General features: G+C 38.9%; 1 protein-coding gene across 6 annotated transcripts in view; it reads right to left on the reverse strand.

Moving 5' to 3' along the window:
- Positions 1–25,527, reverse strand: part of LOC147214165 (forkhead box protein J3-like) — a 65,964-nt gene that overhangs the window by 13,499 nt on the left and 26,938 nt on the right. For all 6 annotated transcript variants that reach the window (XM_086141430.1, XM_086141431.1, XM_086141427.1 and 3 more), the window contains exons 4-8: positions 17,989–18,063; positions 15,848–15,931; positions 10,008–10,109; positions 5,301–5,459; positions 1,570–1,780 (exon numbers count right to left, since the gene is read on the reverse strand). In XM_086141430.1, the coding sequence (XP_085997556.1) occupies positions 1,570–1,780; positions 5,301–5,459; positions 10,008–10,109; positions 15,848–15,931; positions 17,989–18,063 (631 nt within the window). The remainder of the gene's footprint in view (positions 1–1,569; positions 1,781–5,300; positions 5,460–10,007; positions 10,110–15,847; positions 15,932–17,988; positions 18,064–25,527) is intronic.

A 25,527-nucleotide genomic window follows, 5' to 3' on the forward strand; every position in this document is an offset into this window, starting at 1 on the left:
GTCTGTATAACAGTGTGGTTTCTTGGATGGATGTCAATACTATTCCTGCAATGCGCTGGCATCCATGCCTGTATAATTTTCTTATTTTCACTCAGTCTTGTTACCATGCACACCTCCCATTAGAAGCTAGACAGAGAAAATATACATCCCTGACAGCTGAAGGGATGCATTTTGGTATGAAAGTGGCAAGAAAATATGTTCATACAAAGAGAGAGCTTAAGGCTGAGCACCAAACTGGCTGTTATCAACAGAAGATGAAAGAGCTAATGTCACGTTGACAACTAGATTCAATACTAGCTAAGACGTCAAACCAAGTTTTGCCCTGAAGGAGAGTGATCAGCTCTTGGTGAAGATAATTACCCTAATGTGTGACATCAAAGATCAGATTTGTTATCCTCGCGAAGGATATAGAGCGAATATTGTATTCATATTAGACAATTACACACAATATTTGCAGTTAATGTAGAAAATATTGCTCAGATACGAGACTATATCATCCATCCATCGTGGTTGTAGGGGATGCTGGATCCTATCCCAGCTGTCATCAGGCGAGTACATCCTGGACTGGTTGCCTGTCAATTGCAAGGCCATATTTATATATAGGCAGACAACCATTCACCCACTCATTCATTCGGGGGAATTTTTTTTCCAATTAACCTGCTGCATGTTTTTGGACTGTGGGAGGAACCCACAGGATACCCATGCAAGATGCACACTCCACACAGAAAGTTCCCCTTGTCGGAATAGAACCAGGGTCCTTTGTGCTGTGAAGCCGAAGCGCTAACCACTGCGCCGCTCCTCACCGAGGACTGTAACATATACCTCTTAAAATTTCATGTGTACACATCCTATTTTTTTTTTTCAACAAGTGTGTTCATTGTTTCATCTCTTCTGCATCTGGACCCCTGACCACTAACTGAAGGGGACCCTGTCAGAGACAGAATCACATCAGCGATCGCAGAGCTCAGCAGAGCGCATCCATCTCCTCGGTTGCAGAACAGGAGTGGATGTGTGCGTGGAGAGAACGACAGGAGATGGAAGGTGAGAGGAGGGTGGTGGGCTGGTGGGGGGGTCCAAGTGGGAGGAGGCCTAGTGACCTGAAAGCTTCAGGAAGCAATTAGCAAGATGCTTCACAAACTTTAGAACCAATCTAATTAGCTGCTATCAAAGCTGCAGAACCCTTTGCTCTGCTCGACTGCAGATGCGTTTGTCAGTTTTTTCTCCTTCTGATGAATTCTTCTTCCTAATTGCCTTTACTCGTTTGACTGAGCGAGCCATAAAAATGCAGATATGCGGAACAACAGATTGTTTGTTTATTAAAATACAATAGAGAGGGAGTCGTTTGTGAGATTAATCCAGGGATGCTTTTCATGCTCTAAAACTAATACTAAATTCCTTGCACATCATTATTAATAGCAGCCTGAGCTTGACAGCTAATCATATGCATGAAGCTTGATTTACAGGTTGTTGTTTTTTTTTTCCCAGGCACATGTCAGTTCAGACAGACATGTGACAGCTAAAAACTGACAAGATAAAGTCTTACACGGTTAAACAAAAGCTGGCTCCCACCTTGCTGCGAGAAAGACTGCTCGAAGACGCACTTATAAAGGCTGCGGAAAGAAGCGCTGAGGTCCTCAAAGTCGGAGAAACAGAGATGCTTGTCCCGTGACTCTGGGACCGGCAAGCCATACTGTGGCTGTGAGGGAGGGGGTGGCGGAGCGGGCTGGGCAGGCTGCTGGAGGCTTAGAGACTGGGACGATGGCTCAGAGTGGCTTGTCACCTTAGGCAGAGAGATGTGAGCAAAAATACACATATGTGTAAGTACGATGATGACACTCTTTGTTATGTTTAAGAAGTGAACACTTAGACCATCACAGGGTTGTTTATATCAAGGAACAAATGTGATGCTTCTTTCCATGCCTGCTCCTGCAGGTGTTCTCACTTTCTCCACAATGACTCTGCAACATCTCTGGTTGTCTCATGATGTCAGTTACTCTGTGTTTCACTGGTTTTGGCAAATTTCTGCAGATTTTGAAGGAGCACCACAGAGGTTTCTGAAGAAACCCACACTTATCCACAATTGTGAATTTCTAATTTGTTTGCTTTTCAGGAAATGTCAAGGAGAGACCGGAGAGGTTGGGTGGAGAGCTTGTTTGGTTTCTGAGGAGGCGCAGGCATCATGTGATTTACAGACAGCAGACAGAGCAGTGAGAAGAGTGTGAAGAAAAAAATGATTTTGATAAAAAACATACACAAATGTTCCAGATGCGATGATACAATCAGTAACGCATCGCTTTATACACCCCATATTATTCCTGCTAGATATCACATTCGGTATTGTTACATACAATCTAATTCTTAATCGCCACATCTTGTGCACTGTCTCTTTAAATCCCTCAATAGCATTCGAAACAAGGTAAAGTCTCCAAATTCAGTGTGAGAGATAGTAAATTGACCATACGATAGTCGGCTAAGCGTGAGACTGTGAAGCTTTTTTTCAGCACTAGATAGATACCTGTCAATCAATATGGAAGGAGCTAAGTCTACACCTCGCTGTACTTACAAATAAATTTGAATTTCAATGGGAGCACAGCATTGTGGGTCAAAGCTAAATTCGGTAATGGTGCCAATCACATTAAACATTTAAATGTGTCATTTAAATTCAATTTTAATATATAAAAAAAACTTCCTTGGCAATTTTTTTTTTTACTTGCTCACTTCAGGTAATTGCAAATAGCATTTTTTCTTACTTTTGCTGCTAAGGGAAGATCACCTAAATGAGCAAAAGCACACAAGGAAAAATAATTTCATATTGTGAACCCACTTTCTTCCACCATCCTTAGTCATCACATCCCAACCATCATCCTCCTTAACATCTAACCCACATCTCCAAGAACCCTGCTTCTATCCCTTTGCCTCTGCAAATATAAAACCACTGTCAGACACCTCCCTCGTGCTTCCAACGCCATCCAATAATAGCAGCCTTTCTATCCACTCTCTCTTGGTGTCTTTGAGATCACTGCCATTGATGCCACCACTAATCACCGTCAGTCAAGAGGGTATCACCTGCGCCAGGTAATGAGGCAGAACTAACCTTGATCCCACTGGACTAGACCACAGATGAGGCCCAAAATGATTGGAGGAGAAGGGCAGGGGACGGAGGAGGCGATGCAAGGAGGAAGAAAACAAAAGATGGCCTCTCGAAATGAGAGGTTAACGAGATGAGATTGCACTGACCTTTGCTAATGCAGGTGGGAGGTGAACGGGGAAACGTGATTGATGGTAAAAAGGTGAGCAGCTGCTACAAGGGAAAAATAATGAACAGCTGCGAATCTTCAGCACTCCAGTTACTTTGTATCAAATGGCTTTGGACTGAGACTGGCCTTTAAAATTGTATTATATTTAGTTTAAAAGGATTGACTCTAACACTTTGGCAAACAAGTCAAACATATTACAAGTCTATTAATAGTCTCCATGGTTCCCATAATTAGATTAGACTGAATGGACAGTTCATGACCACAATGATGTACAAGAATACAGAGATTAAAATAGCCACAATAAAGGGCTTTGCAAAGCATCAGAGGAAATTTCATACCCGTTCCCAATTCAAGCACTTTGTTTCCTGGGACCACAGATGCACTCGGGCAAATAGACGACAAAATAGTTTCCAGAACGTGCGATTTTGCAACTCTGTACTGATCCCTGCCATGTTTTCTAATTCGCCGTGAATGAATGAATATATAGTTGCAGATATCTCCTCCTTTCACACAGCTCGACACCTTGCTAGCAGTTTAGTGGTCTCAGTTTTAATCTGATACAATACAGAATAGGCTCTGTGTGAACTGAATAGGCTCCCCAAAAACTGGTTAATGTATTTGCATTTGAAGTTTGAACTATAGTTTCAACTGTAAAACCAAAGCACATGTTGGTAGTTGGTTACCACCTCCGCCATCTGCTTAAGGTGCACCTTCAATACTGACTGCATCTTGCTGGCTGAGCAGCTGAATAAATCATCCAGGTTTTCGTGGGGAATCATAAATTACAAAAAAAAAAAATGTTTTATTTTGAATGCTGGGAGAAAGCGTGGATATGAAGCTCTGAGGCAGTCTCTTAGGAAGAAGGACAAAATGCCCTTCAAGATATATTTCATTGCTGAAAATATGATCTCTTAATAAAACTGAGTTGACCTATGTGGATACAAATATTTTTCAACTGAGAAAACCAGAGAAATGTCCTCTCTCTTTTCTGCTCCAAATTCAAAAGCCTAGAAAAGCTTGTCTACCTGCATTGGCTGTCTACAATATGTAGTTTGGGTTGGACTAAGAAAATGGACGACAGCCTTCTTCCCTTTTACTACCTCTTTCAAATCACCAATGTGTACACGTAAGGCTGATGTCATATGTTGTTTTTCTAAGTGGAAGTTAAGTCCACTGTTCAATGGGGAGCCCTAAAGGCAATAACGGAATTGCAAGGTGCCGGTGCAACATAGATGAGGAAAATTCAAAGAATGGGTCAATTTCTTGGGTTAGAAGCAATGCAATGTGTTCTGAAGACAGAAACACACCATTCTCTGAGTGCAAAACAGGGCTGGAGACCTCAGGCTAGTTTGCACAATGAATGGTGCGATGGTACTGGTTGCCCGCTGCCATGAAATGGAATGGAAAAAAAAGGAAAATTATATTTAAAATGTTTGTTTTCGGACGATTGCACCCAAACTGTCTCGGAGACAGGCATTATAAAAGAAGTTTGCATGTCAACTTTTGGACAGATTGGTAGAGCATGACAATTTCACAAGAAAACTCAGTATTCTGGCTTTTTCTCATTTCATTGGAAAAAAAAATTGTATTGACCTGTTTTCAAACATGAACCTGATACTGAGCGGGGCCTTGTGCGTAAATAAGTACCTCTTCATTTTTCATTATTTGCCAACATGGTTAATTGACTCAATTGAAATTGTACATAAGATGGTTTTGGATTTGCTTGATTATTTATTTAAAGACTTGGTAAACTACTGATACTTGAGACTGAGACTGGGACTACCAATCATTATGCCAAGCTGACAGTAAGAGAGAAAAAAAGGGCCTCTAAATTAGGTGACTATTTAAAAAATTTAGCGTGCCCATTAATTGCATATACCACCTGAATTGTAATGACTCATAGCTGCTTTAAAATTGTCCAGTTGCTCTTTGAATTAAACTATTTTCTACCACTGTCAGGTCCCTGTGCAGACAGCTGTGGGAGTGAAGAAATTATTCTGCGGCAATCATTAGTCTGCCATCCAAAGGAGGAGCAGCTCCTACCTGTGTGTAGCTGTGGACATTGCTGCCGCTGCTGACAGAAGTGTTCATGCTGCTGAGGTTGACGGACGCCAAACTCTGCTCTGAAAGGCTATTGCTCAGGCTCCCACCCAGACTCCCAGGACTCTCGCTGCCTTCTGCCTCCGGGTTATACAGTGCTACCTGCACACAGATATACATGTACAAATGTACACACACACACACAAAGACACCTGGCAGAATCGTATCAGCTGAACAATAAATGCAACTATGTGGCCAACATTTGATGGCGCTGAATCATAGAAACGTCTTCAAAGGCAGGTATTAATGGCTAGATAGCCTTTGCCTATTGTTTTACTATTTTATTATAAAGTTTACATCTGTCATCTCAAATGATTACCGATGCACCATTTCACTCATGAGAAAATACTGAGATTGAAGTGCCGGTCTATGTAAATGGCTACTGCTGATGCATGAAAACACCAAACCCAAACATGGTGATTTTGATTAAACGCCTTGACCCAGAAGCTTCTCCAAAACCATCGCCTTATTTCAGAATCCTTTTTATTTTCTGAGTTTGGCATCAAAAAAAAAATGCTTCTCTTCAGAGGATGTGTATTGTCTTGCAGTGACAGATCACAAAGCTTTCAAAAGTGATGCCTCAGGATTATGTTGAATCGCAAATCTCTTGTTTAGTTTGACTGTCAGAGCTTGAGAAGCAGAGTGTCAGCATTACCTCCAGGCTACATTTAATTGTATAGACAAATTTGAAAATACAGCCTTCGGTAAAGACTGTCTGGGGCAGTCTTCCACCTTGTCAAACATTTTCCAAAGAAAACAAAGAGTATTTAATGGTAAGCATTTTATGTAGGAATGCTAGAAATCTGGGGATTTGGCACTAACTGCAGGGAGTAACCCAACAAAGCTGCTTTGGTTCAAGGATATTATGTTATGTTGTTTATGAGGGCATTTGAGGTTAAAATCAATGCATTCAAGAATAAAAAAGGTTAAATACTTTCAAGTTATGCTTCAACATTATGTAAAATCCATCATTTTGGAAAACATCTATATAGGAAATCATCTTACACTACAATCTCTTGAGGGGAAATTCATTTCTGTAATGCAAATTTTTTGACATCATCCAACAACGAAACCACTCTCCAAGGCAAACAGAATTTAGCTCAGTAAAAGCATTATTGAAGAGTGCTATGACGCACAGCTGTGCCTGGAGCACATCACCTGTCTGGATATGGGAGGGTATCAGTGATGATGACATCTGCATTATAATAATAATAATAATGTATTAATCCCTCGTGGGGAAATTCCTTCTCTGCATTTAACCAATCATGGATGAACCATGAGCAGTTTGGCTGCCGTCTACCAGGGGAGCAGATAGGGGTTCGGTGTCTTGCTCAACAACACTTCGACACACTGGGTGGAGCTGGGAATCAAAACCAGGAATGTTCGGTTCCAAGGATGATCGCTCTACCTCCCGCTCCACGCCGCCTCAGTAACAACCATATTGTTAAGGTTCTCTTCTTTCTACTGTGAATAATTGTTTAGAATTTGAATTTGATGCAATCAAATTGGTTTTGTTTTTTTCTTAAAGTAAATAGCAACATCAACTCGACCGTTACTGGAATATGCTGGTCAAAATTATACGGAAAGGAAAAAATATTGTAATTCCAACTGATACAGGTAATAATAATGAGACAAACAAAAAACATTTTTATATTGTGTATTCTTATCCCAGCTGAATGAAAGATGGTAATACTACATAACACAGTGAGTTTTTTGTAGCTAACTCAGTACTGTTTTTAGTTTGTGAGTGTGTGTGTGTGTGTGTGTGTGTGTGTGTGTGTGTGTGTGTGTGTGTGTGTGTGTGTGCGCTAACTTAGCCACACTTTGGCTAAGTTAGCATATGGTGATCCAACATCATATCTTATGAGAGGGCAAAACAAAAATGGTGGTTCATTTTTTTTTTTTTTTTTTTGCATTTACAGTGTAGTATCATTTTCAGGGTAGAGAATACGCTTTTGCAATTTCTTTAATCCTCCATGACAACAACCTGACAATCTTTCTGTTACGGGTAAAGCAATACTTTTAATAGTGGTCTATTTCAAGTAGGGGAATAAAATAAAAAATGCAGACAATAAATGTTGGTTCATGGCTTTATTCAAATCACTTGATACAAATGTATTGTTGGTAAAAGAATTATGGCCTGTTTGTTTGTTTTCATTCCACTGGGATATAATCCAGAAAGTCGTACTTGGATACTGCTTTAATCCAAAAGAAAGGAGGGAAAATCATCCTGGTTTAAAATGCTGGTGCTAATATGGACTTGTTTGGCACTAAAGTATACAGAGTAAAGAATAAAGATTACAGGGTTAAACCCTTTGATGCATATACACACACTAATATGTTGATTCAAGTCACCCCTGCAATATGTCTGGAATCAACTATTCATAAATAATGCTTTCACTATACTGTGTTTCCATGACAGATTTTAAGGCTTCTGTATAAACAGAAGGAAAGCCAAATCGAGATCTATTTAAAGGCTTAGTGAAATGAATAAATAAAAAAATAAATAAATAAACTTGTTGCTGGGAGTAAAATACAAGAGATATTTGGAAACAAATCATGGTCCGACCTCCATTTTACCGAGTCTTACAGAGAACAGCATTTTTTCCATTCATGTATTTGCAGACAAAGACGTTTAACCAGGGGCCTGTTGTTGGTTGACTTCTTTAAAAAGGAAATGGAAAAAAAATAACTTGATGTTATGCTAAAAAGAGGTTATTGAATATGTATTATCCAAAGCCCCTGGATTATGCAAAGACCATATATGTATTAAGTGCGTCTAATTACGCTACATGCACATAATGTATAAAGTTCAGGTTTTTATTTGTATAACTGTACACAATGTCAAGGCCAGCTCACAGAACATTGTGTTATAATGAAATTCTTCCACTTTACTGTCAATCCTTGAGTTGCGTTTTGCAAATATTTAGAAAAAAAAAATACATATAACAGATTCTTTGTGCATTCTCTTAAACAATATGTATCTGTTCTGAATTTTTTTGTTTCTTTTCCTTCTCTACAAGTTGGGAGTGTCAAATTTTGAGAACATTTCTACTGTTCCTTCATGCACTCAGGGTCGTGGGGCTGGTGGAGCCTGTCCCAGCTGTCATTGGGCAAGAGGCAGGGTTCACCCTGGACTGCTCGCAATCACAGGCCCACATTCAGAGACACACAACCATTCATGCTCTTAATCACATGTCTGGGAAATTTAGACTCTCCAATGAATCTACTGCATGTTTTGGACAGTTGGAGCTAACAGCAGAACTCAGAAGAAATCCACAGAGGCATAGGGAGATCAGTCAAACCAGAGACAGAAACACTAACCGCCGGGAACTTGAATTTTATGGCTTTTAAATGGCATGCCAGCAACCAACACCCAAATAACAGAACACCAACAAAGCAAAGACCGTCCATGAACCTTTTTAAACAACAATAAAATCTAATTAATCTAGTTCTGCTTAGTCATTCTTACATGTCAATTTTATAATTTGATGGTTGGTCTCATTTCATTCTGGATGATATTTATCTTTTTTTTTTTTTTTTGGAACGAAGGCCCACAAAACATTGTATGTAAAATAATAATAGTGGAAAGAGAGCAGTTGAGAGCTGCTGCCTTGGGACAACTTTTCTCTGGCACTAGGTCAAATGTCAGGGTCGTATACCACATATCATGGTGCTTGTGTCTGTGTGAGTTTGTGTGCTGGCCAACTCAAACAGACATTAGAGGGCACGCTAAACACTTGATCTCTGACCCTCACATAGAACGCCACACACCAAGGTCAGCTTTTGTATGTATGTACTATATATGTGTGCCATCGCAAAAATTCACGGTAAAATGAAGGCCTATAAAACACACCATACCCTCACAAAAAGAAAGGATTATATTCTGAACTGGATGTTCTAAGGCTGATACGACTGAAAAGGAGTCAAGTGAGCGGCAAAACACCAGTCAAGGCATTTGTGTTTTCAAAAGCAGAGATGTGTTCTGTTATTACAAATCCGTCTTAATTTATTGATACTCAACTATTCTGGCTGAGACTTCCAAACAAGACAACTAATGGATGTAAGATAATGTCAATATATAAGTCAATATATTACCCAAAATAAATCCACCAACTGACATGGCCTGTTTATCCGGAGCGTTTCTCCTATTTATGTTGCTATTTTCTATTTATTGAGCATCCTTCCAAGATTCTTATTGGAATTTTCTTCATGTACTTCCTGAGAAGCAAAGATCTGTCCTGGAAATTGACTTCTGTTTGTTCTTCCACTTGAGGAATCTAAGGAATCTAAATCATTTTGAATCACTGGAAGAGTTGTAATATTAAATTATGCAATTTAAATTCTTCTGTGGAAATTTTCCACCAAACATAGAAATAAGATTTTAAGTAAACACTTGATGGCCTGTGACCAGATAAATATTTCATAGCAGTTTGCAGTTTGGCTATCTAAGTGTTAGAGCATCATTTAAGCTTTCACACATAAATCAGTTGAATATGAGACTGAAGTAAATTATTGGCAAGTACATTCTGAGATGCACGTCTGGTGTTTCGTCTCTGATGCTTGTATCTTGCAATGGCTTTAATAGCAACAGTCTTACTTGCAACAACAGAAACTGTACCTTTGCTGACTGACTAGCGGGTGTCTCACCTTGTTTGTTATTGCATTGATGGCCAGAGTGGGAGACGCCCCTCCTGACAAGATGCAGTCCATCCTCAGCGACTCTGACTCCAGGCTGTAGGGAGTTGATGCCTAGAAGGGGAGCGTAGGGTGAAAGCGCAGCCAATGACACTCTGGTATAATTTTGTTTCGCTGACATTGTTGAATCTACAATATTTGTTAAAAAATGAAACCTTTAGGAGATCAAAACCAAATAGCCGTATTCATTTCCAACATTAGATCATTTTCCATAAAATTCCATAAAATGAATGGTGGCTGAATAACCACTGGCGGATTTAGTTTGCTGAAATTTTGGGTACGGTATCATTGCAATGTAACTTATGGACAATTAAATGAATTTGGCGACCTTAGTTTTCCTGCAAATAGTAGTTAAAATATCTGTTTCCAGAAAAGCTCAAGATACTCCTTTGCATTTAACATGTTTCATATTTGGATCTAAATTTCTTTATATAGAAAACAGGAGAGGTTTTTCTGTGAAGAAATTTCACTTATTCATATGACGAAACGACAGGACACAAGTCGAAATAATTTCATTCATGGGATACAGTGGCGATATGGATCGTTTACGACTTGCTTTTTATTATGACACGTCAATCGTGAAGTTTTCTACAATAAATCCATTGTACAAGTAACTATGACTATGTAAATAACTTTGTAATACCTCGATACCCCTATCGATTCAAAAGGCAGAGATGATACTGATAATGACAAGAAAAATTAGATGATGCAATTTACAAAAAAAAAAAAATCACAGACATGCTTTTACGTATTTAGATATTATAGAGAAAGAAACTAGTCAAACGTAGTTTAAAAGAGGAAAAAATAACATCACTTGGTGTTTTCATGAAACGTATACTTTGTACCAATTTGTATTGCTGAATCACTATGTTGTTTTTAAACCCTACAAGAATACATGAAGACATGGGTCGAATTTGAACTGACATACCCCGAATGTGACAAAAATATCAAAAGGAGCAGGGATTCCATCAATACTAGGAGATGAAAAGTAAACTCGCATAAAGCCGAATGACCCTTTATAAGTCCACTGCGCGCATGATGATCATTTAATCTTTATATTAATGCCACAGGCTATCAAAGAACTTAAAAGTCAGTCATAGAAAATGGTTAAAATGTTTAATGTTTGTAACACAATATATGTTCTTAAAGTGTCTTAACACAAATGCAATTTAATCTGTTCATATATGAAAATAAGTGAAAACCTAAAGTCTTTTAAAGGCCTCCCTGACAATTAATATGGGTAAGTGTTTAAATATGATCTGTCTAGTTTAAGAGTATGCAGAGTAGGGTGACGGTAAAAATGAGGCAGGAAATTAAATGTGACAGGTTCAGAGAAATGTCTGAATACTGCAAGCTCATGATTATGTACTGAGCACCCTGAATCACCAAAGGGCCCAAAGCTCCAACTACAACCTATTTGAGGAACATTTAAACAGCCGGACATTTAAAACTGCCTTGAAAGTGGACACATTTCCTCAGCTTGATAAATCTTGAGTATTTTTTGCCCAAATTGTAACAGAATCTCCTTTTCGCTTGTCCTTGGAGAATAGCGATTCGTAGAACTAGTCAAACTCAAGGAGTAAGGGTTAATTTGACATATGAAATAAAAGACATGTTTTTTTTTCCCTTTCTTGACTCTTCTCAGGGTTCAAGGCTGCTTGCCTCCCTTCCCGAACTGCTTCCAGTAAGAGGATTGGTTGGTAACAATGCAATCTTTAATTTATGATAAACTCCCAAAGAAACAGGTTTTCAGTTCCCCTGGTGGAGGCAGTTACAAAGAAGACAACAGAGAGGTGAACAGATGAGTGGGGAAGGCATGCGGTAGAAGAGGAGAATAAGGAAGAATAGCTGGCGAGATAATTGAACAGTGACAGACAGACAGAGAAGCATATAGGCAAATAAAGGCAGTGATTAAGCTAAGGGCACCGGAGATGCAGCTACTAAACTAGACTGCCTGTCTACACATTCATACAATGCATTTATGAAGCTGACGTTTAGCCTTGCTGGCAACTTCAAATCTCCATTCGCGCAGCGGCTGTCATCAGAAGACTTAAAAGACTGTGTAGCCAAGGTGCAACAAAACCCCAAATGAAACAGTAACATATCTTGCCAACCTTGTTTTTTTTTTTTTTTTTTTGCCTCAGACAGCGATGCCGCCATAAATCTTAACACTTAAAACCTCCCTGTTTCTCCTTAGCCCGTGTGACAGCCCACAGAGTGTCTGCCAGCGGTGTAAGTGAGGCGTAAGAAAAGGGGTCGAAGGGCCTATCCATGTAAGACGAGATGACAAGGCTCTGAATTAATTAATGTTTGGAATAAAAAAAAAAATCATTGGTGAAGAAAATATGTCTAACTGCAGCCCGGGGCCTTCTCTGGTAATTAACTGGAACACAAGCCTAGAATATTCTCCCTCTGCTCCTTCTTACTCCTCAGTTTTTCTTGCAGCTTCTCTCCTCGTGCTACCTTGATGTCTTTTTTTTTTTTCTTCTTTCCTCTCTGCATTCCGTCTATGACCCTTCCCTTCCTTTTCTCTCTTTGTCAAGTTTCTCCTCGTTTTCCATCTCCCTTCCCTATCCCTTTCTTGTTCGTCCAAGGAGGAACTGTGATTGTGCACTTTGTTGCTTCGAGCCTGCCTCTGCTCCCCTGAGAGGCCGGGGCTACAGGAGGTATGCAGGCAGAGAGAGAGAGAGAGAGACTGGCAGACAAACAGATACACAGACAGAAAGATAATGATCAAGATACAGATGCAGTGACAGAGACAAAGGGTGAGGAAAAAAGGTAGAAGACCAGTTCTCCTGCTCTATGATTAAAGTGTCTGCGATTTTTTTTCTTCTTTTTTTTTTTTTTTTTTTTACTGAAATGACAAGATTGGCACCAAGATTTACAGAATGAAATGAAAACTTTGTGCCTTCAAGGTCTAGTGTGTGGGAGAGATTACTGGCAGAATGCAATCCGATACTCATTACTACATGTTCATTAGTTTATAATCACCTAAAAGAGAAATAGTGTTTTTTTTTTTTGAAAATTCATAATCTACTCGGAAGCGGGCCCACAACTATGTTACTTCTAAAGTGACAAAGATCTGACAGCGAAGGCATGTTTTGTTTTGTTTTTTTTTTAAGATCATTAGCACCAGGTCCTGACTTTATCGTTTTATCTAACTTACTCAGATGTTTTTTGTAGAGGTCACTTACTTTGCTTCTACAACAAAGGCCAGTAGAGTTTGTTGTAGGGTACTATTTAAATATCCTGTGTCACATGGTCTAGGGCACATGGTCCAAGTGCCGTTGGGGGTGTGCTGAATTAATTCAAATGAGTTCAAAGATGAATAAATTTGGCTTAAACCCCTCTGCAAGGCTCAAAGGGGCTGCTATTAGTCTTTAAATCACTCATAGGTGTGTTTTAGGTATTACAGGAACGTACCCAGTGTTGAGTAGAACCAGGTCCAACAGCACCTTGACATATTGCTTTTTTTTAAAGCAGGATTGAGAAAGAAATTTTTCTGTTTTTTTTTTTTTCTAGGAAGTTTATTCTCTCTAAAGAAACCTACTAAAAACAATATGCTTATTTATTTCTCCACAATCCTGTCCAGTTCATTGGAACTGTTTTGAGTTTTCATGGTTTATTCTTCCATGATTACATTTTCTGTTCAACAAAGCTTGCGCTTTGCATAGAATCAAAACTTTAAGATCCACGGTCCCTGCAGCCACAAAGATGGTCACCAATTCACTGCTTAATCAAGAAAATGACAACTATTCTTGCTAGACATGCGTTGTTGTGCCTCGAACTCTGCCCTTTTCTTTTTTTAACTGTATTAACTGTATGTTTGCACTGATTATACCAGTCAGCTGACTGAGCCAGTGCAGGCCATCATAGCGCCTACAATAACAAGGATTTCCAGAGACAATATAAGGGCATGAAGAGGAAGGTAATGCAGTATTGAGAAGAGAATTTTAAGTGTAATGTCTTTCGGCCGCGTATGGTCTATAGAAATGAAGAAATTGTGAGAAAGCGCTGTGTGTTCCACACACAGTCTGACCCAACACCATTATATCATTAGTAATCATCATAGCTTTGTCAAAGTTTGGAGCTAACGCATTAAAAAAAAAAAACCCTACATATATTATTTCTTGCAAAATTATTATTGAGTTGTAGGGTTATTTAAACATGGAATTCATCAAAAAATAGAACAAAAAAACATTTTGAAAAAAAAAGCTAGCTTCAAATTACTTCTTTAATATTGATGGCTTTCAATGAATCTGTCAGACGGGCAGCTTTGTTCACTGTTAAAACCCTTGCTAAATGTGCAAATTTTAACTGAGCAGAAAGCTTTTTTTTTGGATTATCTTGGGATTTCTTTTTTTTTACCAGCCTGTCATGCAGCATGTCTGTTTTGTGGCCCACGTTCCCATTTTCACATCCCAGGTAAACTCTTGCTACAATACTATCACTCAACCAAGGATGCAGGAGAAAGACAGTTGCTGCTGTAGCAGTCTGTGCTCCAGAGGACCCAGCACATGCATCTTTAAATAAAGGGTGTTTTATACGCACAATGGCTAAAGGATGCTAAGTATTGTGTCTTGTAAAACAATTTATTGAAGGAAGAAAAAAAAACAGTGTTATTGCTGATAATCATAAATAATACATAACTCTTAAAAAAATAAAGGTAACAATAGCATCTTTAAAAGTTCTATTATTTTCCAGACTATGATTACATATCATTTTGAAATAGGGAATTCCATATTGGCTGAACTGCATTCCATATCTGTTAGAACAGTTTTGAAGTTCTCTTAATGGAGCAATAATTAATTTTATGAGTTAACTAATACACATCTAAGCTACAGGAACACTTTACATGTGACAAAATATAGTCAAGGTGAAAACAAGAGACACATAGAGAGACAGCGGTGACAGCAGGTCTGCTGTGTATCATGGAGCTCACTCTGCTCAGTCTTTGTATTCAGATCCTGGGGTTCATGACTGAACAGCAGCTGCAATGTGCTGAGGTGATGCATGGCTACATGTATTTATAGCTGCAGCTGCTGTCAATCAAATCCCCCAAATCAAATTTCATTCCTACTTCTGTTCTTTTGCATGTACTCTGACGCCTGTACCTGCTGTTTTGTGGCATTTCGAACACTGCAAATTCAGCATCCCGTGGTTCCTACAGCATCTTGATTTAAAAAATAATATGCAGTCTACCAAGGTTTGTCACTTTGTTCAAGTCAAGGCGATGTACTTCTGTCAGTCATATGCATGCATTTGTAGCATTCCGTAACTTTGAATGTTGACAAATTTGTAAGCTATTGAGAGTCAAAAGATATCCTTTCATCAGATCCTATTGTTATACCAGGTCTAATTAAAAAATTTTAAAAAATATGTCATGATGGCCAATATCATGTACGCAGCTAACAGTATTTTGCTGTCAATTTTAATTTGAAATATCCATTTAATTGTATGTCCATAACTGTTGTGACATAGAAAGGGCAGCTTTCCCTGTACGCCAATCCAATCACGTTTCTTCTCACACATATCCAGCATGAATATTTCCTCACACGATGCACACTTTTGCCCCATTGTGGATGTTAAGTTCACCTCGGGAAGGACATATTAAAGGATTTATTTAAGAATTTGGAAGATAAATATGAAATGTTATTATTACAGAAAATGACCAAAAGAACAAGTGTGAAAGCCTTCACTTAAGTAATAACTGTGCTAACATTTGTCATCTGTGAAAAGCTGCTGAACCAATGAACTTAGGAGGCCCATAAAATGTTGCAATGGGTATTTACCCGTTCTCCCGAGCGTGGTCTCTTCTTTGGCCTACTGGGTGCTGTGTCCTCTTTAGGATTGGTGTCTATGGCCCAATAGGAACCCTGAAGATGGACACAAATACAGTTAACAGTTACACCTTGTGGTTTGAGGGAAACTGCTATATTCTGTTAGCACTTATTTTTTTTTTGCTCTGAGTGTTTTGCTGCAGTTTTTAATTTCTTTTGAGTTTGAGGCAGCTGTGAGACATTCCTCAAATGATCACTTAGTATTAACTAAGCACAACAGGAGACAGATGTTATCATAAAATATTAATATTATAGAAAATATTATTTATGAAACCTCTTCCTTTGCCCTTACAGGACCCCATATGTTTATGATACATGCAACCATCGATAGGAAAAAATCTATTGTAAATAAAAATCCGATGATTCATCCAACATTGGAAAACCCAAACTCAAGTCATCTAAAATGACACCTTCTGTCAATTGTTTTGATTGTGTGTTCTTATTGCCTTTTCACACGGAATGCATTTTAGCCTTCTTTAATCAAGATCTTTAATTTGCATGTGGACAAATCCTATTACCCCTGGAGCACAGCAGAAGGCAAATAGTTAGTGAATGCATAGAAAATACTGTGGCAATATAAAGCTTTCCTGTTAGTTTTACAGTACAATCATATAGAAATATAGGATTTGATTAATAAACATTGACGCTATAAACGGAAATCAATAACACACGGCATATAGAATACCAGAAGCACTGAATTGTAAGGCATAAAATTAAAACATTAACACCCTCCAAAACTATGAAAGCTATTAGGCCCTTTATTTCTTCTTGGTCTCAGTTTTTACTCATTTTACTTTTCACCTTTCCTACCGTAGAGATCCAAATCTGCTGAAAGAATTCACGAGGTTCATCTAGGACACACACACAAGCAAGCACGCACGCACGCACACACACACACACACACACACACACACACACACACACACACACACACACACACACACACACACACACACACACACACACACACACACACACACACACACACACAAACACACACAAAAAAATACGCACGCTTCCTACCTCCCTCCTCTTGCCTCTTCTCCTCCCCCTGTCTCCCAGTCCCACATCACTGAACAGTACACAGCCAATTAACGTTAGCACATGCATGATTTAGCTTCTCTCCTCTCTCTATGGCTTCAAACATTCAACTTCTCTGCACACAGAAGACCTCCCCCCATGTCGAGGTATCGACCACTTCGATCCAAGGTGTGAATTAAGGTGCTGGTCAGGTCCAAGTCGAGCTAATCAGGGGGGAACCACTCACTTTTGAGTCTTCGCAGACTATATGGCCTCTCTCAAGCCCAAGGATTTTGTTTGAATTATTTAAACCTTCTTCCCCCCCTAATTTATTTTTCAATGATTCCAAAATCCCCACAGTCTGTGGAGCTCCATTCTCCCCGACCGAGATAAATAAATAAATAAACAAATGAATATAGTTTTGAGTGCTCAATAAAAGACTTTGGCGTGTGAGGTTTTGTAGAGCTGGGGAAATGCTTCTCATATTAACCCTGTGATGAGATGAAATGCAGGAATTCATGCTTTGCCGAGAAAAATCTTCTACGTGGACAAGTCTCGCTAATCATCTGTGATTACTTGATACCCCTTTCAAATGAAATTGGCGCTATCAAGGAGACGCTGCTGAAGTGGCATGGCAACTCCGGTGGTCTGCAGAAGTGATGATGAGGATGAAATTAATATTTCAGCGTTTATGTGCAGGTGCGCGAGAGGGAAGGATAGATACAGAGAAAGACAAACTGAGAAGGATAGTCTAATAATGCAGAAAAGATGCATGAACTGCCTCGCATGTGCTGAAGTGTGCCTAAATATACTTATTATTCATTACTCCCCTTACCACAATATTACTTGGCAGAGTCAATATCCGAAGAGAAGCGGAGAACAGAGAAGACAGCGTTAAGCATTCAGCATGACGAGTTATAGAGCCACAAATTGCTTTTAAGTGCAATCCAAACATGTGAAAAGTAATCATGATGTTGCCTCAGCCTTATTTGTGAGCTCATTGAAATCAGCTTGCGGCACAATAATTCGAGCTGAGCTCTTCAGTCACGTTACATTGTTCAGGAAATACTCACTTTTCCGGGGTCATCTTTGGATCGAGGCACTTTGAGAAAACACTTGTTCAAGGACAGATTGTGTCGTATGGAATTCTGCGGGAAAATACAGACAAGAGAAATACAATGAAAGAGTTTTGGAGGGGTAAGAAGAGGAGAAAATAAGTTACGCATCATGATAGATTAGCTCAAGAGTCTTGACACTAAATCCACTTCTTCCAAAAGCTAGATATCATTAACTTTATGACACACACTGCGTACCATACGTTTTATTGCCTGTTTGTATACACTCAAGCAAAGACCACGCGCCAGATCTTCACAAAATTCTTCAAAAGAAATCACTACATTTTTATGACCCGCCTGTTACTGCTCACCGTATTTACCACTTGAGCTTTGACTTATTCAAGAGAGCATGTGAATTGTGTTCTTTAGGCAACTGGCCCAAAACCTGCACAGCCCATCAAACATATCCAGCAAGATGCTTGACAAAACTGGTTAATGATTCAAGGGATTAAAGAAATACTGTGCCGCAAATATAAATGCCGACACTTGCTGATGACTTCTCTCCAGGGATACCTTTTTACTCTGAGGAACACAAGATATGTTAAAGGGTTCTGCACCTCCGAGGGGCCGACCTCAAAAAACGTATACATGGATTTACTCTTACATATATACTACATTTAAAGCTCTGTTCTCTTTTGAAGAGGTTTAAAAGTCTCTGGTTCCATGAGCTCATTTATTAATTACATGAAATATCGTTCCATTATCCTAGTACATTGCAGGAGCCCCTATTAGAGCAAATCAAATCTTACCTAAACTAATAGCCGGTGCTCTACCCTGGGTGGAGCAGACGCTCACACTGAGCCGGAGAGCAGTCAGATACAACACACATGCTCTGGACGACAGCAGCCAACATTGCCAACGATGTTTTGCTTAAACATTTTCTTCCAGCCACCATCTCAATAAAACTGACTTAACGATTTGTCATTAAAATATGCATGTAATTTCACTGGTAACATAAATGCAATAACGAAAATCAATGACAAATATTTAGAAATCATGGTCACGTTTTCTTTGATAGCAACAAAGAAGAGTGATTGCTTAAGATGGTGATTAGATTTCAAAGAAAACAGGCTGAAGACACTTGGGTTTTCATTTGGGTATTGATGAATTTTCCTCCCAAAATATGCTTGCTTTCAATTCGGTATCAATGCATGCATGAAAAGATTGGTTATATTTCCTGTCAATACGATGAAAAACATGTTTTGCAGACTTCTAAGTATAAGGTTCAAGGGGAAAATGACTCGGTACAAAAGGCACTTTGTACTGGTTCACTATGCTTGTGGAGTGATGAAAAAAATAAATAAAATGAAAATATATTCATTCATCCGATTTCCCTCAAATGTGTCTGATGTGTCCTCAATGAATGAAATATGCCTGATGAAAAATTTTGTTCATTGTTCCTCATTCTGTGAATTGAATTTCAGATATCACTACAAAATATCTCTATGGTTACATTTCTCAATTGTGATATATTGCACCCCAATACATGTTCACACCTAGAGGCAACTGCCATTGTCTGGCTAACCACAAGAAGTAGAAATCAGAAATAACGTTATTTGGACCTAAATGTAGTTTTAAAGACAAATTTGAGTTATACACAGCACCACTTGAACCCTGTCTCTGGTTATAGAATTCAATGACCTTCAAAAGATGCATTTTACAACCAAATGAGACTTTTGGCGAGCAAGGTAACTGCCCACCTAAGCTCACAAAAAGAATTGGCAGTACAAAGGTACTGATTCTGTGTATGCAAGATTCTGGCCTCTAAATCTGAACCACAGTTTTCTGTGCATGGCTGTGATTTTCCAGCCTGTTTCAGTTCACTCTCATATTGTGGTCTTTCCAGTTGCAGAATTGCGCACATTTAGTTTTTTAGTTTTTCTGTTTTTTTTTTTTTTTGCCAGACTTGCTCCCTATCCTGCCGTTCTCCGATGTCTCTGCTGAGTCCGAACTACAATCAGATAGAAGTTCCAACAGACTCACTGACAGTACCTTGAATCTTCACGGTATATTTTCAATATAATACCCAGCGGTGGCCATGTTGAAAGCCTTCAGGACAGAATGACATGTTGATGTGAGCTGGATGCTGCCTGGCATTTCGATGGCGTTATAATGTTGTGCATGTATTTTGGCTTATTTTAGTTCTTGTTTGGTTCAGACAATGTTTATTAAGCTTGCCAATTTTCAATGCCCAGAAAATTAGTATATATATGTAATATATACATACACACACACACAGACAGAGAGACAGAGAGAGAGCTTACAATAGTGCAGGCAGACTAACCTGACATGAACCTATTCTCCCTTCAGGCTCCTGTTCTCCACTCATCTGCTGTTGCTAATTAATACCACTGGGGAGGAGGAGGGGAGAAGACAGAGGAATGGGAGGAATCTTTGCTCCTTCTCTCAAATCCTCACTGCTCAACATGGGCTTTGTCTCACCAGTAAAAATGGTACTCTCTCTCTCTCTTTCTTTCACTCTCTCTCACTGTCTCCCATCTCTAGCATACCATAACACGCTGTTCCACCTCTATCTTGCCCTGCTCCTCCAGGAGAAGAGTTCACAGCTCTCAGCTACTCTACTTAACAGCTTACTGACTATTTGCAGCCGTCCATCAAGGAACTACATGACATTTGGATGATGAAAAAGGCAGGGCTCGACTAGATTGCCACCAACTTGGAACACACAAAAGGCGACCATCTGTTCTAAAACTTTCTTGTGGGTAGTGGATCATTATTCCACCTTCACTTCATCACTCTAACTTTGCTGACTTCTATGTTTGGTTATTTAAAGACTATTGCTTATTGCTCGTGAAAGTTTGTGTATACTTTTGCATGTCTTCACCAAGGCTGAGTGGTGTCGGGAATGTACGAGGGCACTAAATTAAAAACTAAAAAGACAGATTTTATTGTTGTGTTTTGCTTGTTTTTTCTGTACAGAAAATATGACTCACTAGGACAATACTCCATCCAATGTCATGACAAAGGAATAAGTATTTGATGATTATGACAATGTTTCTAATGAATTCTGACAAGATTTGAACGGGCTCCCTAAACTTTTCTACAAAAGATTTATCACAATACATCCTTCAGTAATATCAAGAGGATATGAAAGCAGAGGAAAAACAATTGAGACCAAGGTTAATATGATTACACTGTTTATCTTTATCTCTGGCTCGGAAATAAGCCATGCCATGTCTAAGACATAATTGTTTGCACTGAAAGGATAACGCCCCTATGAAGTGTCCCAGTGTTTATTGGCATTAAAAATATTTGCTTTACAGTTAAAACGATGCAAAGCCACTGAAATATAATTGGAAAATAAGCGAGCAGGGATTCTACAGCAAAATTAGCAGCATGAAGAAGACAGAGAAGAGTGCAGCTGTGTTTTGAGGCTGCAGCTTACATTGTCATTATAAAAATACATAATTCACATACATAATATAATAAAAATACTAGTGCGCTAATGTGTATGAGGTATGATGCAGCCAATGCTATTTTAACATGATGAAAAATGATAAATGTGTGTTTTGGAATGACAGCTAAGCCAACAGATTGGCTTGTACTTCATGGTGATGCAAGAACATTTCAGGGGGATCCAGGCAAAGTCAGAATTTATATGCACTTTTAATTGTATTTATTTAGTGATATCCCAATGACCCCTGGTTGCATCACTGATGATGTGATGGTCTCGCTGTAAAAGTTTCAGAAGTATCCTGATGACTGACACCAAGGGGCAGCAAAGCTTCCCCACCAATTAGGCAGACCACAGCACCCTCATGGTGCATGCCGAGGTCAACACTTCTGACGTGGGTCGTCACCGCTTAATGTGTAAATGTAGCTTATCTAAGAAAGAGTTGTGAAATTTTACTGCTTTCTTTGCAAATCAGATAAAAAGGTTAATATCATATTTTCTGTCAACACCATTGACAGAAATTTTCTTCTGCCGTCATTAAATTGGAAATTATCACAGCGTCACCTTAATTAACTTTTTGACCTAAGCTACACACTAAATGATCATACTGTTACATCTGAACCCTCATTAGATACATTTCACTTGTAATATGGTATATAATGTAATCAGCTCTGCTCCTTCTCACCCTTCGGATATGAGCCAAGCACAAAAGAATAGATGTAACATAATTTCTGAAAACACACAGATGTACATTGCCGCCCCCACAGTAATACACAGGATAGCTTCAGTACTTTGTCAATGACGGAAAAAAAAACAACCTACATTCACTCTTTCAACTTAAGTCTTCTGTTAGCTGCAAGGTCGCACATATGAAAATACAGAGCCTTTTTGTGCATGTGTGTGTTTGTCTGTGATTCTGTATACAGTGTAAGTGTAAAAAGCAGACTATCCTTCCACCCAGAAAGCATCAGTCTATATCTACATGTGCAAGTGCAAATGGTTTTCTTTCCAGCATGTTATAGCAACAGTAATCTCCTCTCACTGAAAGGTAATAGTCATTAATAAATGTAGTGATTAGCAGTGCTGTGAAGTAAGATAATGAGATTCACTGCTGCGTCCTCCCTCCACCCACTTCTTGCCCAGTCTGATTAATGAGCAGGTCGTGCCCTTCCTGCACAGTCACTGATGGATGACACAGTCAAAGGTATCGTGTTGAGCATGAACATGTATGTGAAATATAAGGAGAAGACTATTGATTCAGTCTAATTCACAAGTGATTTACATTTGCTCACTGGTACTGCTGCACAATGGGTAAATCACGCTTTTACATCTCTGTATTCTGCAGTCATATAGAGATGAAAAATGAGGCATCTATGAAATAAATGTGGTCCATGGATTCAGAAGTACTTATGCAAACAATAGCAATGTGGGCGTCCTTATGTTTTCCATACAGTACAGACAATTGTATTCAAGCCTTTATATCCACAAGTACTCTTCTGAACAAACTCAAGTTTCCCAGTCTAGTTCAAATGCAAAATAGAAAATAAATATTGGCAGGAGATGCTTCTGATGCTTAACACGACATCAGCAACTTAAGAAGTTTGTTATATAAGGCACACTGAATAAGCATGGGTGACTAGTTTGACAAAATGTAATGCGATATAATGTGATGTGTGACAACAATTCAGGTTTTGGGGATATGCTTTTAGGTGGAAAGGAAACTCAGAACATATAAAAGAAAGTGTGAACAAGTACACTTGTTCTTATGGTTTTAGAATGCATGAAATCTCTGAGCAGGTTTAAATTGTGCAGAAGAGGCAGGTCGGTTGCGTGACTGTGTTTTTTTTTGGGGGGGGGGCATAGAAACCGATGACACAAAACAAGCACAGATTACATAAGTTACATTCAAATTGCATAATAAGAATATATTTTCTTAAAAATTGCAATGAACTGCCTTAAAAGCAACAGTGCACAAGTGAGAGGATAACAAATGCCCCACTTTCCAACAAGATACTTATGATTTAATGCAGTAGGGGCACTAGAATTGGGCAATCAGAGTGATATAATATAACAAGTTCGAAAGATGATCAGCTGCCCAGTTTTCAAATTTCAATGTTTCCTGCTGGTTTGCCTCTGCACAACACTTGTGATACAAACACTTGATACAGCTGTTGCACAACGCAACTCCTGCTGTAGTTCAGAGGGTCTGAACTCTCTTCTCAAGGGCTTTTAATGTAAACAACAAAATATGACTGCTTTTATCATCAGTAACTTGATGTGGAAAATAATGAACAGAAAGAAGTGATTTATTTTCATCAAATCATAATAAACTTTCAGTATATATATTTTTTTTAAAGTATAAATATGTATTTAGAACATATAGAATCGAGATTTGTCACAGGTCACATAGCAGGGCAATCTGCCGGTGAAAATCCCACAAAAACTACAAAAAGTATGAAATTACAGAGCAAATGATTGCTGGACAGCCATAACTTGAGAATAGTCTATGAAGTCTGTTGTTTACACACAAACGTGCACCCACGCAGAACTATTCAGAAGAGTCTCTCCATGTCCTTCAGGATGAATGTATTATGGTATCAGACGGGCGTTGCAAATAAATAACAAGAAATAGGAAAACAGTAAAACAGGGCCAAACGATGGAAGATGTTGCATGGTGGATATATTCGGAAAGAGATTTTAACTTTCAGTTGAACCCATACAGTGCATAAAGAGAGGGTAAAATGAGGCAAGTGAAGGTGAAACAGGGCTGAAGGAGTTTGGAGGGTGAATGTACTCGGCACAAAGAAATAAAGAGCTTTAGTTGAGTCACAGTGGGAATATGAGGGTATATCCACACGGACAGGTATTTTAGATGTGCGTCTCTAGTGTTCCGAGCATCAAACACCTTATTATACCCTGATGGAGACACAGTGACAGACACACTGTGGACACGAACAGGTAAGACAAGTCACTACTTCAAAACCCACGCAATACATATTTATTCCATTTCATGGGCCCTTCCTGGCCTCTTCACAGCCTCACTGAACTATGCTGTAAAAATTATCGAAAAGGTGAGAGTTGTGCTACTCTGCAATGCATGCAGTTTTGCTTTTGTGCACATGTGAGACAGAGGAACCCTCTGTTTTGTCATAATATGCGCAGCAAAACATCACTGAAATGTGTCCTTTGAATTGAATCCATAATGGATGAAGCAGGAGCATGTGCATCAACTTGAGCAGTTTTTTTTTTTATTTGGAATACTTTATTTATCCCTCACAGGGTAATTTTCACTGTATTTTTGCCCATAATGAATGAACAATGGGCAGTGGGCATCCACTTGAGCGATGCCAGGGGAGCAGTTCAGGGTACAAAATTTCAGCTGGCTAAGAGGACCTCAGGACCTCATCCCCTTACCATGTTGTACTGATGCTGAAGTATCTACTGTGGATTTTGCTGCAATGTTGCCCCTACAACATTTGAAACAAGAAACAATGTTGTGTTGCATTAGGTTAACATTAACAGAGGCTGTTTATAGAAGTCCATAAAGAAGCTTTTCAGGCGTAAAAGCAGTTTTTACCGCATAAAAGGATTTACTTAGTCCACCAATGACCCAAAAACTAATTACTTTTGTCAGTGGCGGAAGTACAAGTAACTTTCACCTGACTGAAAAATAGGCACGTCATTGCCGTCCTCAATTCAAGATTGTCAACCAGTGGTTCCACATGCACAGTAAATAAGGAACCTGTACATAGGAAAGCAAATGTGGAGCAGCACTACAAGTGTTCTTGCACTCCACCTATGAGGGATATGGCTGCACCGCAAATGTCGAGAAAGGGTTAGAGGACTGATTAAAACTTTGGACTCAAGATATTTCTGTAAAAACAATTTCCCAAGCATGGGATCATTAAATTACATCTCATCTCTCATCTCAATTGGGGTGAAACACTTTGCTAAACAGCATTGGGTTTTTTACATAAAAATGTATAGATGTATGTATATAATATAATGTGTTTTATAAATAGATGCTATGTTTATGTAGCACCTATCTGGGGCAATGTTGGGAGAAGCACTAAACATCTGTC

Source organism: Fistularia commersonii, chromosome 34, assembly GCF_037954325.1.
Source record: "Fistularia commersonii isolate RoL2024-O1a breed Wild chromosome 34, RoL_Fcom_v1.0, whole genome shotgun sequence".
NCBI classification, from domain to species: domain Eukaryota; kingdom Metazoa; phylum Chordata; class Actinopteri; order Syngnathiformes; family Fistulariidae; genus Fistularia; species Fistularia commersonii.